Source organism: Macadamia integrifolia, chromosome 14 (genome assembly GCF_013358625.1).
Source record: "Macadamia integrifolia cultivar HAES 741 chromosome 14, SCU_Mint_v3, whole genome shotgun sequence".
In the NCBI taxonomy this organism is placed as follows: domain Eukaryota; kingdom Viridiplantae; phylum Streptophyta; class Magnoliopsida; order Proteales; family Proteaceae; genus Macadamia; species Macadamia integrifolia.
Window position 1 is genome coordinate 27,355,988 of NC_056570.1, and position 14,152 is coordinate 27,370,139.

The 14,152-nt window shown below is 39.6% G+C and overlaps 3 protein-coding genes across 4 annotated transcripts in view; 1 reads left to right on the top strand and 2 right to left on the bottom strand.

Moving 5' to 3' along the window:
* The window catches only part of LOC122060788 (TSL-kinase interacting protein 1-like), a 6,030-nt gene extending 3,631 nt beyond the window's left edge, over positions 1-2,399 (top strand). Inside the window, exons 2-6 of the mRNA XM_042623888.1 lie at positions 34-272; positions 350-716; positions 915-1,334; positions 1,425-1,577; positions 1,693-2,399. Coding sequence (XP_042479822.1) covers positions 34-272; positions 350-716; positions 915-1,334; positions 1,425-1,577; positions 1,693-1,926 — 1,413 coding nt within the window. The 3' untranslated portion in view covers positions 1,927-2,399. The remainder of the gene's footprint in view (positions 1-33; positions 273-349; positions 717-914; positions 1,335-1,424; positions 1,578-1,692) is intronic.
* A 1,066-nt stretch (positions 2,400-3,465) lies between these two features.
* Positions 3,466-14,152, bottom strand: LOC122061811 (dolichol kinase EVAN). 2 transcript variants are annotated; one of them, XM_042625295.1, is made up of 14 exons: positions 13,720-14,151; positions 13,130-13,242; positions 12,382-12,585; positions 12,169-12,273; positions 10,110-10,180; positions 9,945-10,025; positions 9,641-9,870; positions 7,874-8,063; positions 7,685-7,750; positions 7,459-7,547; positions 7,231-7,345; positions 4,822-4,873; positions 4,624-4,724; positions 3,466-4,180 (listed from the first exon to the last, which is right to left on the bottom strand). In XM_042625295.1, the coding sequence occupies exons 1-14, from the start codon at positions 13,908-13,910 to the stop codon at positions 4,067-4,069; spliced, it is 1,722 nt and encodes a 573-aa protein (XP_042481229.1). In that variant the 5' UTR covers positions 13,911-14,151; the 3' UTR covers positions 3,466-4,066. The 2 variants fall into 2 exon arrangements, with proteins under 2 accessions (XP_042481229.1, XP_042481230.1); XM_042625296.1 differs by lacking the exon at positions 12,382-12,585 and having other exon boundaries at positions 13,720-14,152.
* LOC122061812 lies at positions 4,822-7,178 on the bottom strand. Its single transcript, XM_042625297.1, has one exon. It carries the CDS (start codon positions 6,306-6,308, stop codon positions 5,553-5,555), a length of 756 nt encoding a protein of 251 aa, XP_042481231.1. The 5' UTR covers positions 6,309-7,178; the 3' UTR covers positions 4,822-5,552.

Consider the following 14,152-nt stretch of genomic DNA (forward strand, 5'->3'; position numbering starts at 1 on the left):
CCCCCCCCCCCCCCTTTTTTTTTGTCATCACAGGATGAACATAATCCACACTTGGAGCTCACTGTTAGTGCACGGAAGAAGGTATCATCGGTTCTTGATCATCTCAATCGCAAGTGGGGAAATTCAAGCATAGCTTCGGGGGAGCTGATTCTTTTCCCATACAATGTTCAAAGGGAAAACCTAGAGGGTTGTCAGAGATGGACGCAGGACACTATTGCCTGTGCAGCAGATGTATATGCCAGCATAGGAAATCCCCCGGTTTTTCGCTTAAGGTTTTTCCTTTTTTCTACTATTTTGATACCAAATAGGTAGTGAATAACATTGTTACTGATTATCAGTTTTCTTCAAGGTATGGTTGGTTCTGCAATACCGAACTTGAAGCTGTGGCGTTTCAAGCTCCTTCAACATCTATCCATTTTCAGGAGGAGCATAGGAGTATGAATGTCTCTGAAGGAACAGAGCAAAGTTTGGGTGCAAAACCACGACCTGCACCTCTTAGTCACCACCATTCCGAGCAGCTTCCGGAGTGTCCAAAGGACCAGCCCTCTCCAATGGAGAGCACTTCTCATATGCCTTCATATATTGATTTGTCCGTGGGGATGACTGGTTATGCTAATACAGAACCTGAGAACAATCTTCGCGTGTCCTCGATTAATTCATCGTGGTTTATAAAAGAAACTGGAGGTGGAAATATGAGAAGACAATGGGAGGATCTGGTACGTTACCCTCCCATCAATGCCTATAATCTATGTAGTATTGGATGTCAGTGAGGCATTATCATCTATCAATTCATTAGTATTTTTTATGTATCTTGTTTTAATCAATCATAGTGGGTTGTGGTGTGGGATAAAGGAGTACAACTAGATGCATTTCTCATCAATGATCTGTTTCTTAAGTTTTTATATTGTCTATAGGATAATCCTAGAATGGGCAATGGTACCTCATTGTCAGCTGGGGAGTGGGCTGATAGCCTAACCAACATTAGCATTGGAGAACTACTATCAGAGGAGTCCCGTGGTATAGAATCCACCTCTATTGATCGACCTACCGAAGGAGGCTCTCAGTATCTTCAGCAGATTCCTTTCAGTTGTGACTCATTTGATGCTGCCATTGCTGCTCATATATCTCGTCATCAAGACAGGTCTGGCCTACTATTGGACCAGGTGTCCCATTCATCTTCCATCTGGGATGCTGAAGAAACATGTGATGGCTTCTCATTTCAAATGGTTGCAGCCTTAAAACATGAGGATGCTAGCTCCCATGGAAATGCTTCTCTGGGAGCATTCCAACCAAGCGGCAATACAAATTCAACGAGTTCTAGAGGCATAGTTGAGGTTTTACTTCGTCTGACTTTGTCTCTAATTATGCTCTTACTGCTTGACAGCACAGAAGTTGATACACAAGCTGAAAATCTTTTTCTGCAGGAGTTGCCTGAAGAACAGCACTTGGCTGATTCTGGTTGCGAAGGAGATCCCATGGATTACTTTGAGCCGGACACACATGGCACTGATGATGCTGCCAAGGATTTTGGCCCCGACAACTCAGTGGGTGTCCATGCGTTAACGGATATTTATTGGGTACTAGATTCTTTTTTCTTGAAAGCTTAATTTTACATTACTTCTTTTCTTACAAGGGGTTCCCGAAGATAATCATCTGATTTCATGTTTCTTTGTGGCATCTTAAAAATTGCAGCCAGATTCTTTGGGACCATTAGATTTTGATATACCTTCATCTAGATACCATGCCCAAGATCCTATGCTCGGGGATAGTATAAGCCTCAGTGGATTGAATCGTTTGATAGCCAGCAGTCTGGATGCATTTCAGAACTGCTCTTTCTTCAGCTTGGACAAGAAAGAACTGTCATCAACAGGTGAAGCACGTGCAACATCCTCGTTTTCGGACTACAAAATTGGTGGTGAAGTTTAAGATTTACCAAACTGTAAACTGTTGATACGAGATACTTTGGGTCCCTCTAACCCACCAACTAAAAAAGGAAAGAAAATCAACACCAACCAAAGTGAACTGATGTGTGTTAAAGCATGAGATCTGTTTTCTAATGGGGACTAGTGATTGGAGAAGACTTAAATGGGGACTGGTGACTGGAGAAGATTTAAGTTGCCTTCTCCTGAATGTGCTCGTCCATGGGGCTACAGGCGTGCTGGTGAGACCGAACTGAATCTGCATTTAGGTGTAGTCAACTTCCTGATCCAGAATCTTGGCCTTGTGTACAAATTGATGTGAAAAGCTGTAAGCTTATTGTTTTTAAAAAAGAAAAAAATCTGTAGAGTTTGAAACAATGGCTGATGAATTCAGGCCCATGGTTACAAATTTGTATATTTGACCAAATTTGGTTCAATACTTGGCTAATCATTAACAATTTGTGTTGGTTTGAAGCCTAACCTACGGAGGTTGAGCTCCTGTTAATCCATCAAATCCCTCAAGATTTTCTTCCAATTGCTTAATCACGCGACATATTGACGCTGCAACTGTTGTTCTTTATATGACTTCAGCAGCTGATCTTTGGTTAGACACGGGTGCGGTTTCTCTTGGAGTTACAGAAGGTTGAGCACCAAGCGGTTCTAGTCCCATTCCTGTTCTCTATTCTACTCCCACTTTTGTGAACCCTAGTTAAATTAGTGGAACCAAACATCGCCAAGCGGAAACCCTACAGATGTTCATGCTTTCTTGGCATCAATGTATTGATTCAGATGAACAAAGGGTATATTTCCCCTGTTGTTTGACGTATTACTACAAATGAAGAACGCTTTGTTGTTTATCAGAGATGAGCAGAATAATGGCATTCTCTCCTCTTTTATTTTTGTCAGGCGTTGAAATCCTCTCTTCTCCATAAACTAGACACAAGGAGTTCCTTAGATAACCAATTGCAAGAAAAACCAATTATAGGTCCAAGGTCTCAAGTAATCTGCTACGGATAGGATTTCTCTCCATAGAGCCCAGGAATCACGAGACCAGAGAGTGATCTTAGGGCTGGGAGAACCTAAGCATGTCCTAGGATCACTCTCTTGTCCCTAGACTCTATGGAAAGGCAGTGCAGACCTTACAGCAACATGTGGTCCAATGGGAACATTAGTAAGAGCATCAACAGGGGTGAAATTCCACTAGTCATTTCACAATCCATTGTCTCCACATAGGAGCCATGCTTGTCTTTTAGGCTTCTTTTTCCCAAATAGGGAAAATATATATATATATATATATATTATATAAGTTGTCTAGGCAGCTAGGCTCCAAAGGAGATGGTTCTGGAGCATCGTATCATTGTTGCTCAGTTCTTACATGGATTTCCAATACTAGTTTCCAGAGAACGATTAATGGTTCCAAAACTTCTTTCATCGTTCCAAAACAAGGTGCCAATTAGATCATCAGACGAACATTTTCTAGGCCAATAAAGCATTAAACATTAATTGCACACACACACACACACAGAGAGAGAGAGAGAGAGAGAGGTGACATCAATAAGCTAGATTCAATCATTAATTACCCCTATAGTCAAAAGATTCAATGACATTTATAAAATTACCCCTTTGATGATAAAAGTCCATGTGACGGATTAACCTCTGCAATGTAAGTATAGAGTACAACTACGACACTGTATCAAAAATGCTCTTATGTTTCAACAGCAGCTCAAGAAGTGGCGGGGAACTGTAAAAGGTGATTCGCTTCACCAGGAATGCCATTGTGAGGGCTTCCTATCTCAACCAGAACTTGTACTCCCAACATCAGTCACCCGTTTCCCAATCAGGATAATATGTGATGATGCTCGCCTTGGCCTGAACAATCTCCTATTTAAAACAGCCTGTTGTATGAGGAAGATTTCTTTTATTTTGCCTATTTTCTGTCTCGGTAATCGGTATCATTCTTGTTATCTTCACCCTACACTCCCTAGGTTCTCCAGATCAACTTGGATCACGATCTAGTTAGTAGTATTATGTACAGTACTAGTGCTTAATGAAGCACACTACATAGAATAAAAATGCTCCCCGCTATATCAGGGTATTGACTAAGGGCAATATTATGTGTCAGATATACAAGGTTAGAGAGAAGGGCTTCACAAACAAAGAAGGCTGTAGAACACCAGAGGAATGAAGGCATTGTCAAGCTGGGCTGTGTAGGCCTCCAACAATCCACTGACCGTGACAGCTAGGAGCAAGGAGAACCAATGCTGCATAAATATGTAGCAAGAGCAATCAAGTTAACAGAGAGAGGATGCAATCAACAGTAAAAAAAAAAAAAAAAACAAGATGTGACAGAAAAAAAAAAAAGTCAGTAGTTGCTTGGACTCTGAAGGGTTTCCTAGACTGTCAAGATGCCATCATGGATTAGGGCACCAAAAGTTATTTTCCAAATCGAAAAATCTAACAATAAACAAAAACTGACTGAAATGGGGCAGAACTTGCTTCTCACAAGCAGGTCAAGCTGAGTTGGTCACACAATGTGCATCGACTGAGCCACAATGAGAGCAAGAAAATGGGTTCCCTATTGGTTAGGTAAGGGAAGTTGTGTGCTAACCTAATTAGCAGATGGACAAATCTAAACACATTATTAGATAATACCCACATCTTGAACATAGATAGTTAATTCATTCAAGTGAGAAGAGAGGAAAACCTCGGAAAGTATATAGCCAGTTGATGCTAGAAGTGGAAGAAGAACAGAGCATGCTGCCAGCACAGATGTTATACCAGCTGCAGTACCTTCAACAGTTTTCTCTAGCACATGAAAGTCTACTTTAGTAGGTTTGAAAGACACAAGCAAAGCCAGTTGAGTTGCTGATAAAAATTTAGGAGATTGGAAACTTATACTCACTCCCAGTTTTGCTCCACCTAAGGACACCATACTTGTGGCCAACCATCGATGCCTGCATGCAAAATCAAAGCAATTGTTGTTCCAGTTCAATAGCAAGATATACAATATCCATGCATAAATGTCGCTAACTTTAGACCTGGGGAACTTAAAAGAAAAAGGGTAATTTACAGTGCCACCCCCTAGAGAATGCCACAATTATAAGACCACCCCCTCTGTTTCACCAAATTAGACTCAGGCCCCTTACTGTCAGTCACTGTTAAGGAATGCTACGAAATGACGTTTTTGACTTTATGAGTAAAACACTGATAAGTTACTCATTTTTCTATTTCAAAAATACCCCACTTTACCATTTTACCATTTCATTCTCCTTATCTCCTTCTCTCTTCAGCAATATTTAAGTAGCATAGATTGGGTATCCTCTTCCGTCACCGGTCAGGACTTCCCTACTACTCTGTCGAGCTCTTCATGGACTTTTGATTGGATTTCAGGATGGAGTACCATCCCCGCTAGTATCCACCATATCCGTTCCCTAAATATCATCTCCCATAACACAAAAACATAAAGAAGGCATTTAATTACTATTGAAACGAAGACTTTCAGAGTTCAAGGAGGTTTTGAATCCCATTCTGCGTGCAAAGCCCACAAAAAAACTAGTATGGACATCCAAATCCGCTTCTTTCTTTGGCGTCTTCTTCCTTTTCTAAATTTTATGTGGTTTTCATTTTTATAAATTAGAAGTATTTGAAAGGGATTAAACAAATCAACAAACGAAACAGAAGTGAGGAACTGCTTACCCAGAGGACGGCAATCATGTCGGGTTCTGATAACTTATCAGGTCCTTGAAGAGAAAGTAAAACGTCGACGAAGTCTGTGGCGGCTCTCTCTGTATCAGTAGTTCTAGATTGAGCTCTATGCTCGGCAATGATCCTGTTCACGAACTGGTTTACTTTGGGGATGAGTTTGGAGCACCTAAGTCGAATGCTTTGAGGGTCGAACCCGTACATGGCGAGTGAAAGTGGAATAGTGATCAGCAATAGGAACAAAGGAGAAGGTGTGGTGGTGTACCCACCCAGGCGCATGTCGGCGGCAAGGACGCCATGGCCACCGGAGGTGAAATTAGTGGCGATAGTGGTACACCAGTTAATTACTTGAGCCTTCTTCTGGGACTTGTATGGGAAATTAAAGGGTGGTGAAGGGGAGAATTCAATAGGTAGGTGAGGAGGCTCAGACTCACCAGAAAGCATCGCCACCACTTCTTTCATGGAGGGTCGATGCGCAGGCGAGCGTTGCAAGCAAGGAAGCGCAACTTTGATGCAGAGAAACCCACCCTTGAACTCTGTCCAGAGACTGAATGGATGGATAGATAAGGTCCAACAATTTCCCACCGTGAGCAAGATGACGAGCCCATGAAAGAACGTTAGCTTGGCGGATACTTCTTCTTGCCGGCGACCTAAGACGGGAAGAGATGGGTATTTTAGGTACTTCATATTTAATCAGGGCACTTTGGTATTTAAAATAAAATATAATTGCTGACATCAGCATATATGGTATATTCCTTAACAGTAACTGACGGTAGGGGATCCAAGTCTAATTTGGTGAAACAGAGGGGGTGGTCTTATAATTGTGGCATTCTCCAGGGGGTGGCATTGTAAATTAACCAAAGAAAAATTACCGAGTAAAATTACCAAATCTTCTAATTCAACCTTCTCTTAGTATTTAGAACAATATAAGCCAGAGAAGCTAACCTAAGAAACCCTTAACTCAATTTTGACATGTGTATGCATTATAGGATGGCTAGATTTGTCTAGTGATTGTATGTATTTGAAGTTATGAGGCTAGGAATTTTCATAGATTTTATGAACATACTTAAATGTGAAAATGTATAATGGAAAAGCACAACTATATATTTGTGCAGCATTTCCTCAGCCTTCTTAATAAAATCTGCTAGACCACTCCCTGGGGGCAGAAACTACAGCTGCAGGTTATGTGCCGAAGAGACAGGAAAAAAAAAAAAAAAAAGGCAGCAAGGCAAATAAGTTACAAGTAAAGCAAAAAATTGAGAGTTTTCAGGTCTATAAATAAGGTGCTCCAGCATTGATCTGTAATTAGACCAGCCATAAGGGGTTTTCACCACTTCACACCGTAATCAAAATGCTTCACTGCTCCACTGAGAGGTGGGCTAGTTACCCATCCCATCAAATGATGAACTTGGAGGCTAAAGTCACAAGGCCATGGATAGCAGAAATCCAACAAACCAGGAAAGCTAATTGTCTACACAAAATTGCCAGTAAAACTATGTTTGCACCAGAGTGGGTGTTTTTGGGGTTGGGGTTGGGGTTGGGGTTGGGGTTGGGGTGGGTGGGTGGGGGCAAAGCTAATATCAATGGTATAAGGTAATATAGCACTTACCATTGTATCGCCAATACCTAAACTTAAAATTCCAGCAAATGGGGCGAGTGGTCGATCATTGAACCCCGAAGACATCCACTTAGGAAGAGCGCAGCCCAACAAGAGAGAAAAATGGCTGCGCGGAGAAACCATATCAGAATAAGCAGAAAAGGAAGGCTTGTAAACACTTATTCAAAATAAAAATTTTAAAAACCCAAGAAAAACGAAATGAAATGAAAGAACCTGTACCTAACAATAAGGATATCTGAATCACGATGGTCTGTAAAGGCATTCATGAACTGATGTACCAGTCGCCACAAAGGCCAAATTTTCCATACCTGCCAACAAGAGTACAATTATGGAAGATGTCTAAGCAGGAAACATGATTTACTAAGCACAACACAAATGCAGTACAATACAAAATTATTGTAAAACTGACACCCAAAAAAAAAAAAAAAATCTAAAACAGACTTACTCGAATAATTTCTAATGCCAAGAAGACGGCCAAAGCCACACCAAATGCTAGATCAATAAAAATTGGCTGCAAAATGACAGTGTCCAATAAACATGAGATCTTAGCAATTTACAAGCCCGTGCGCTTTGGCACATTTTAGAAAAAAAAATTTTAATAAATATATAAATATGAGTATCAATTCTGTATCACCTGGAAAATAAAAGCTGGCACAAACATTAGCACTGCCACCAGATGGTAGTATTTTCGAAGAAGAATCCTCTCAATTTTGCTGTTCTTAGAAATATGGTAAAACCGGAAAACCGACACAACAATGACACCAATCCAGTAGAAACATAAGGGAAGTATTTTAAGTGGATCTGTAAAAACAAAATTGAAAACCCTGTGAAAACACATGTGAGACAAACATTAGTTACTCAAACTGAATAGTTCAATTTAGTGGAATTACAGGATCCAAACACAAGAAAAAATAAATTAATTCTTATCAGCCTCAAGTTCACATACTCATGTTGGATGATCTTAGAAATAAATAATTGATCCTGCCCAATGGGAGCATCCCTATATCGAAGGGATCGCAAGATGGAGGGCCACCTCTTGCTTCATGCTCATATGCTAGTGAGGCTTGTACCCATTTTGTCTGAACTGTATTCCAAGATGGAGGAATTAAGGAGTTTAGGAGAAAAACATTTCTACAACATTTGCTGAAGCCTATGGTTAACAGGATAGGACATTTGAAAATTATGTTAGACCAATTAATACTGGTTTTGGTGTTTGGTTCGAGTTCAAGTTTAAGCTCCTGGAAAGATGTGGAAGAGTTGGGGAAATATCTGGAAATGATCTCAGTCTTGGTCATTGGCTCTCCATCAGGTTATCTCTGGCAGCCCTTTATACAACTCAACTCAGCCTTATCCCAGCTAAAAGGGGTCAATTGCATGGATCCTATTTCTCCAATCAGCTAAGTCTTTCCTCACCACTTCTCCTATGGTTATTTTAGACCCGACTTTTAACTCATTTATCACCTTCAATTTTAAATAAATCACTTCTCTGTACTGGAGTATTCAAAGGCCCCCGTTTCAAATGTTCATGCTACCTTAGATGAGTTTCTCGCAAGTCATCATGAATAGCGGCAACTGCCAGGTTTGCTTTAATTTGTTCATTCCTTATTTTATCTAGTTTTACCACTCATCCACCGCAACATCCTTGTTTCAGCCACACTACGGTTAATGTTTCTTCACTGCCCAACATTCAGTCCCATGCGTCATTGCTGGTCGTTAACTGTTCTATAAAATTTCCCTTGGAGTTTTAAAGGGATATGTCGATCACACAACACTTTGAATGCACTATTTCATTTCATCCACCCTATTCTAATTCTTTTTTATAATATCATCCTCAATTTCTCCTCCTTTATTCATGATTGAACCCAGGTATCTAAAATAATCACTTTGTGGTAACTCCCTATCATCAATTTTTGCCACCCCACTCTGTCCTATTGTTATTAAAGTTATACATCATATACTATATTTTTGTTCTACTAATCTTAAATCATAAAAGAATATGAAATTATGCATGTCCCCTTACCGTTTACATCAGAACATAAAATGCAAGCCTGAAGCCCAATAACACCAAGGAAAAAAGCACTTAAAATTACACTGGCAGAAATTTTCAAAGTTTCGCTATTCAAACAAAAACACAGCATTTAGCAAGAGCACAATACCATCAGAAAAGTTCAATTGTGAACAATCTACACAATATACAGTTCTTTTATGAAGAGAAATCTACACACAGTTTCTTCGAAAATCTACATACAGCAACAATTGAAATGTATAATCAATATAAAAAAAAATGCATAAACTCAAAATCTACATACAGTTTCTTCCAATGACAGCCGGGAAGAATTCAAAACACTCAAGCAATCAAGAATATCAACATGAATATTACGTATTTAAAGAACTCACATACCATAATAATGGGTGCACAAGGAAATTCTGAACAAATTGTATCCATGCAGGAGCAATCACAATCAAGGTAACTGCCAGAGAGGCATAGAAAATAAAAGATCTCTCAATCCCTAGGGATGTTCTTTCTTCAGTTGCACAAGCTTCAGAGTTGACCATGTCTGTTAAGCGTGCCCAAATTCGAAGAACAGACTTAAAAAACATGGGGAAAACAACAAGGCCAGCTAGCATTCCCTGCAAAGAAGAGCACAACCTCACAATTCCAGTTTTGGCATTCATAATCATTGTGTTCTGTTAGAGAACCATACCTGAATGATGGTGCTTATCTCACTTCTTCTACTTCCATATCGTGCAGAAGCTAAACTTGATGAAGTTAAATATGCATCCATCTGCAAAAAAGAGGTCCACAAACATAAATCAAGTTTGATGACTACGCAATGTATAATGCAACCTAGAGCACAAAACCAGCTGACCTTAACAAGAGTACATGCGAACATGTCACCAAAATAGAAAACAAGACCAGAAGTCACCAAAAGTGCCTCACCTAGGAAGAGAAAAGAGAATTTTTAACGCAGTCAAATAACAACAAGAGGCATTTCATTTGAAGTAAGCAGATAAGAGGTGCATCTACCAAAATACTGACCAATGACAAGTTGATGGTTTCACAGAATTAGCAAAAATTTAGACATAAACAAGAACAAGAAATGATTTAAAATCCCTATAACAGGGTATCCACAAGAGGGCAGGCCTTGGCACAATGGTAAGGTTGCTTCATCGCAACCTAGTGGTTGTGGGTTCGAATCCGGAAACAACCTCTCCGCAAAGCGGGAGTTAAGCTTGCTTACATATGACCTCCTCAAACCCCGCAATGGTGGGAGCCTCGTGCATTGGGTACACCTTTTTATAGAAAGGCATCCACACCTAGTCTTGGAAGGAAATTTACAAACCCATATGGTCTGACATGGAATCACAGGACATCGTTAATCAGGAGATAACTGGCATGAGTAACTTCTAATTTTTTTCAGGTAAAACCTCTAAAGCATTCAGTGCTCTGAAGAACAAATGATGTTTCTCCTCTCCAACCTCTGTCCGAGATGGTCAGAAAATGAACAAGGCATCTGAGAGGAAAATCTGCCAATCTAATGAAACAGTAATCAATAAACCATGCTGAATCTCAATACAACTTCAACCCAGAAGATTTTCTCTACAGAATACCTTCAAAAAGGACTTTTTAATTACTGTATGACTCCTTGCAATTCAAAATATATTTTAGGAATGTCAAACAGTTAATGTACAAAATATCATCAAATTAAAAGTAAGTAAGAATGCAGGGGTGGTGATGGTGTTTCACTTGAGAAGATTGTGTCGGTGGAGATTGCAGCTACAGAGTACAGAAGTGGCAAGGAGGTAAAAATCCCAAGTACTACAAGCTTCACATTATGGAGGTGGTGCTATCTGAGTGTGGCGCACAGTGGAAGGGGTCTTTGGATGGTCCAGAGGCCACAGATGCAGTGGCATGGTCACGGAGGTTAAGAGGCTGTAGACAAATATTGATGTGGCACTAAAGGTGGCAGATTGATGGTGGAGCTGCTGGCAGTGAAGGTAGTGGCATGGGCATGACCATATTAGTGGCAGTGGCAAAGATAACCATATGGAGGAAGCTAGTAGTAGCAATGATACCATGGTGGTGGCTAAATGGAGAGTAAAGTTAGCGGAAGTAGCGGTAGTGCCTTGATGGAAATAGTGTTTCCACATTGCAGGTGAAGTTGCAAGTTGGCAGCTGGAATAAAATGGTGGTCAAATGCACTGCTCAATGAAGCAGTTTCTTCCACGACCCTCGGAGCCAGATCACAAACAAAAGCCAATACTGTTGATCGACTACCCGAAACCAAGAGAAAGGAGAAGGTTCAGTTTACCACTGGAACTGACACAGATACTTGTCTCAAAAATTTCTGCCTTTCCAATCTAAACATAGGGAAAGTACTGCTTCCAAAATAAAGTGCTAATGCAGAAAATAAATAGGTTCTCACTGCTTCTTCTTCTTCTTCTTTTTTTTTTTTTTTTTTTTTTTTAACCTAAAAGCAGGCACTTCTACTTCAAGAGGATTTCACTTTAGGACATCAAAAATCATTTAATCACTTTCAAAACACAGAGAGCCCAAGCACCCCAAACTTAAAATTCCTTTTTGGATTTGGGTAACTTCTACTTTGCTGCAAATCTAGCATTACACATGAAAGTAAAACAAACACCTGATTTTAAAGTTTTCAAGCACATACAAATTTTCAACCCCTTCCAAATAATGCAATTGCAATGGCAACTGCAAATTGTGCATATTATAACACTAATCAAATTTCTGGTTGGATAAGATAAAATAGAGAGATCAAGCTCAATTTTAGTTTTTGAACATTGGTTAACTTCCCCGTCATTGACTCGTATGTTATCCTAGAAATCTAACAACTGTCTTAACAGTTTTTAAGCATGTGGAAGTTTAATTGTCTCAAAAAATATTAGAATTTGTAGTTCTATACTTACCAATTGAAGCACATGATGGAAAGGTATGAAGAATATGCTGAATCAATCTCACCGCTGCGAACCCATGACAAAGTACCCACAACAACTTCACTGCTACATTGAATCCTGGAAGAAGATGGTGAAAGTGAGCAGAAATTTAGGCATAATCATTTTCTTATTAGATATCAACTAATACGAAAGTCATCTAAACTAACTAAGAAGTTGTGTTTTTACCGATAGAAGAATTTGAAGCAAGAGACAGAGAGCACAATGCTGAATAAAAGAGTATAAAAATGAAGTTAAACTTGGCCTCTCGAACACTACACCAAGGAAAAGAACTATTCGTGGTTGAATGCCATATGATTGAGCAAAGGAAAACAAGCACGCCAAGGCAGCTAGAAGAAACAGTCCAATATTGCACATTGAGATCACCCACTTCTGTCCAATCAAATATAATTATTGTCAAACATGGAAAGACAGGATAACGCAAACTAAGTAACGCAAATTGAAGATCAAAATTGAAGAATACAAATAATTGTAATCAGAATATGTGACAGCTGAGACAGAATGCATCAAACAGACAATAATGCAAGAATATCATCTTGTGGAGGTAGCAATGCTGAAGAATGTGATTACTTTCAGAAAGCATTAAAACATGTATTTATTTATTTTTTATTTTTTTATTTTTTTTTGGGGTGGTGGGGGATATAAAAGTGTTCTCCACAATAGGGGTGGTTTACGAAGGCAACACTATCTTTTGTATAGAGTCAGTGTTGCAACTAAACATGCACTTGAGAATGACGAGAAAGGTCAAGTCCAAAGCATTTCGGTAACATTATTATCGAACTGCCAAAGCAGAATTACCATCCTCAAAATATATAACACAAGCAAGGAGTTCAAAGGCTTGTGATGGAACTTGGCACTTGTTACACTATCCAAGATCTGCCTAATTGAGTGCTTTAAACTTCCCCTTTGCCTCTACCTTCAATTCCTATATTATGTGTGGAGAGTGCTCTTGAGAGCTGTATCAAACGAGAAAGCATGACGGCAGGCAGTGTAACCGCTCCCAGCAGTATTCCTGATGAAGCGCCCGGCCTGAAAGCATAATAAAAAAATAAAAATAAAAAATGCAACTTGTCACTTTGTATTTCCTCAAGCATTACAACTGCTATGGTACATATCAGAACCCAGAGAAGATCCAGGATAGTTTGAAGCAATTGAGAAAGATCATCGCACAATGATTCAGTAATGGTAGAATACATCCCTTATGAATCAAAACAACCGAAATTTGCTCCATAATTTCATAAGAATTCGCAAAATGAAAAAAATAATACAGAAGATAAGCGCCAACACAACGAAAAATTCCCTAAAAATTTCTATCTACAGAAAGAAAACCCTATTTTCCAGTCAAATGTACCGGGGATGTAGCAAATCGAAAGCAAAATAAATTCCAAAAAAATAAAAAATAAAAAAATTGCATAACTTCCATTGGGACATAGCATGACAAATTTCCGGTGACAAACACAAAGGAAATTATAAATTAAAAAAAAAAGCGAGAGAAAGGAACCTTACCGGGTTCTGAAGCGGTTCAAGGAGGTAGAATTCTCGGCGGAGATCTCAACAAATAATCCGGCGAAAGCGAGGAGAGAAAGGGCAAAGCCTTGGAAAAAGAGTGAGGGGGGAGTATAGATGAGAAGGCAAGACATGAAGAGCAGAACGACTGCTCTCTCGCCATTGATGAGAGATGCAGCCGTGACTGCCATTCCCGATCAGACAAACTACCAACGATAACGAAATTCAACAGATTTAAACACTAATTAAATTAGCAGGAAATCCAGAGAGAAACTAGGGAGAACGGAATCGATGAGGCGGGCATGAACCGTAAGAACTAAGAATGCGCGCGAAGCCCATTCAATGGTGGTCGCCTGGTTGGTATCGCCGTTAGTGCTTGGTTACCTGAAACTCCGAAACTCGATTACTTAATCTGAGAAATTAGTGATGGAAA

What these genes read in the sequence shown, in the direction of transcription:
- LOC122061812 (XM_042625297.1), bottom strand. Translation starts at nt 6,308, where the DNA reads ATGAAGTACCTAAAATACCCATCTCTTCCCGTCTTAGGTCGCCGGCAA.
- LOC122061811 (XM_042625295.1), bottom strand. Translation starts at nt 13,910, where the DNA reads ATGGCAGTCACGGCTGCATCTCTCATCAATGGCGAGAGAGCAGTCGTT. An exon ending in ACATAATATAGGAATTGAAG is followed by an intron (nt 12,586 to 13,129) that starts GTAGAGGCAAAG and finishes TTGATTGGACAG; the next exon opens with AAGTGGGTGATCTCAATGTG. An exon ending in AGATAAGCACCATCATTCAG is followed by an intron (nt 9,871 to 9,944) that starts GTATGGTTCTCT and finishes TCTTCTTTGCAG; the next exon opens with GGAATGCTAGCTGGCCTTGT.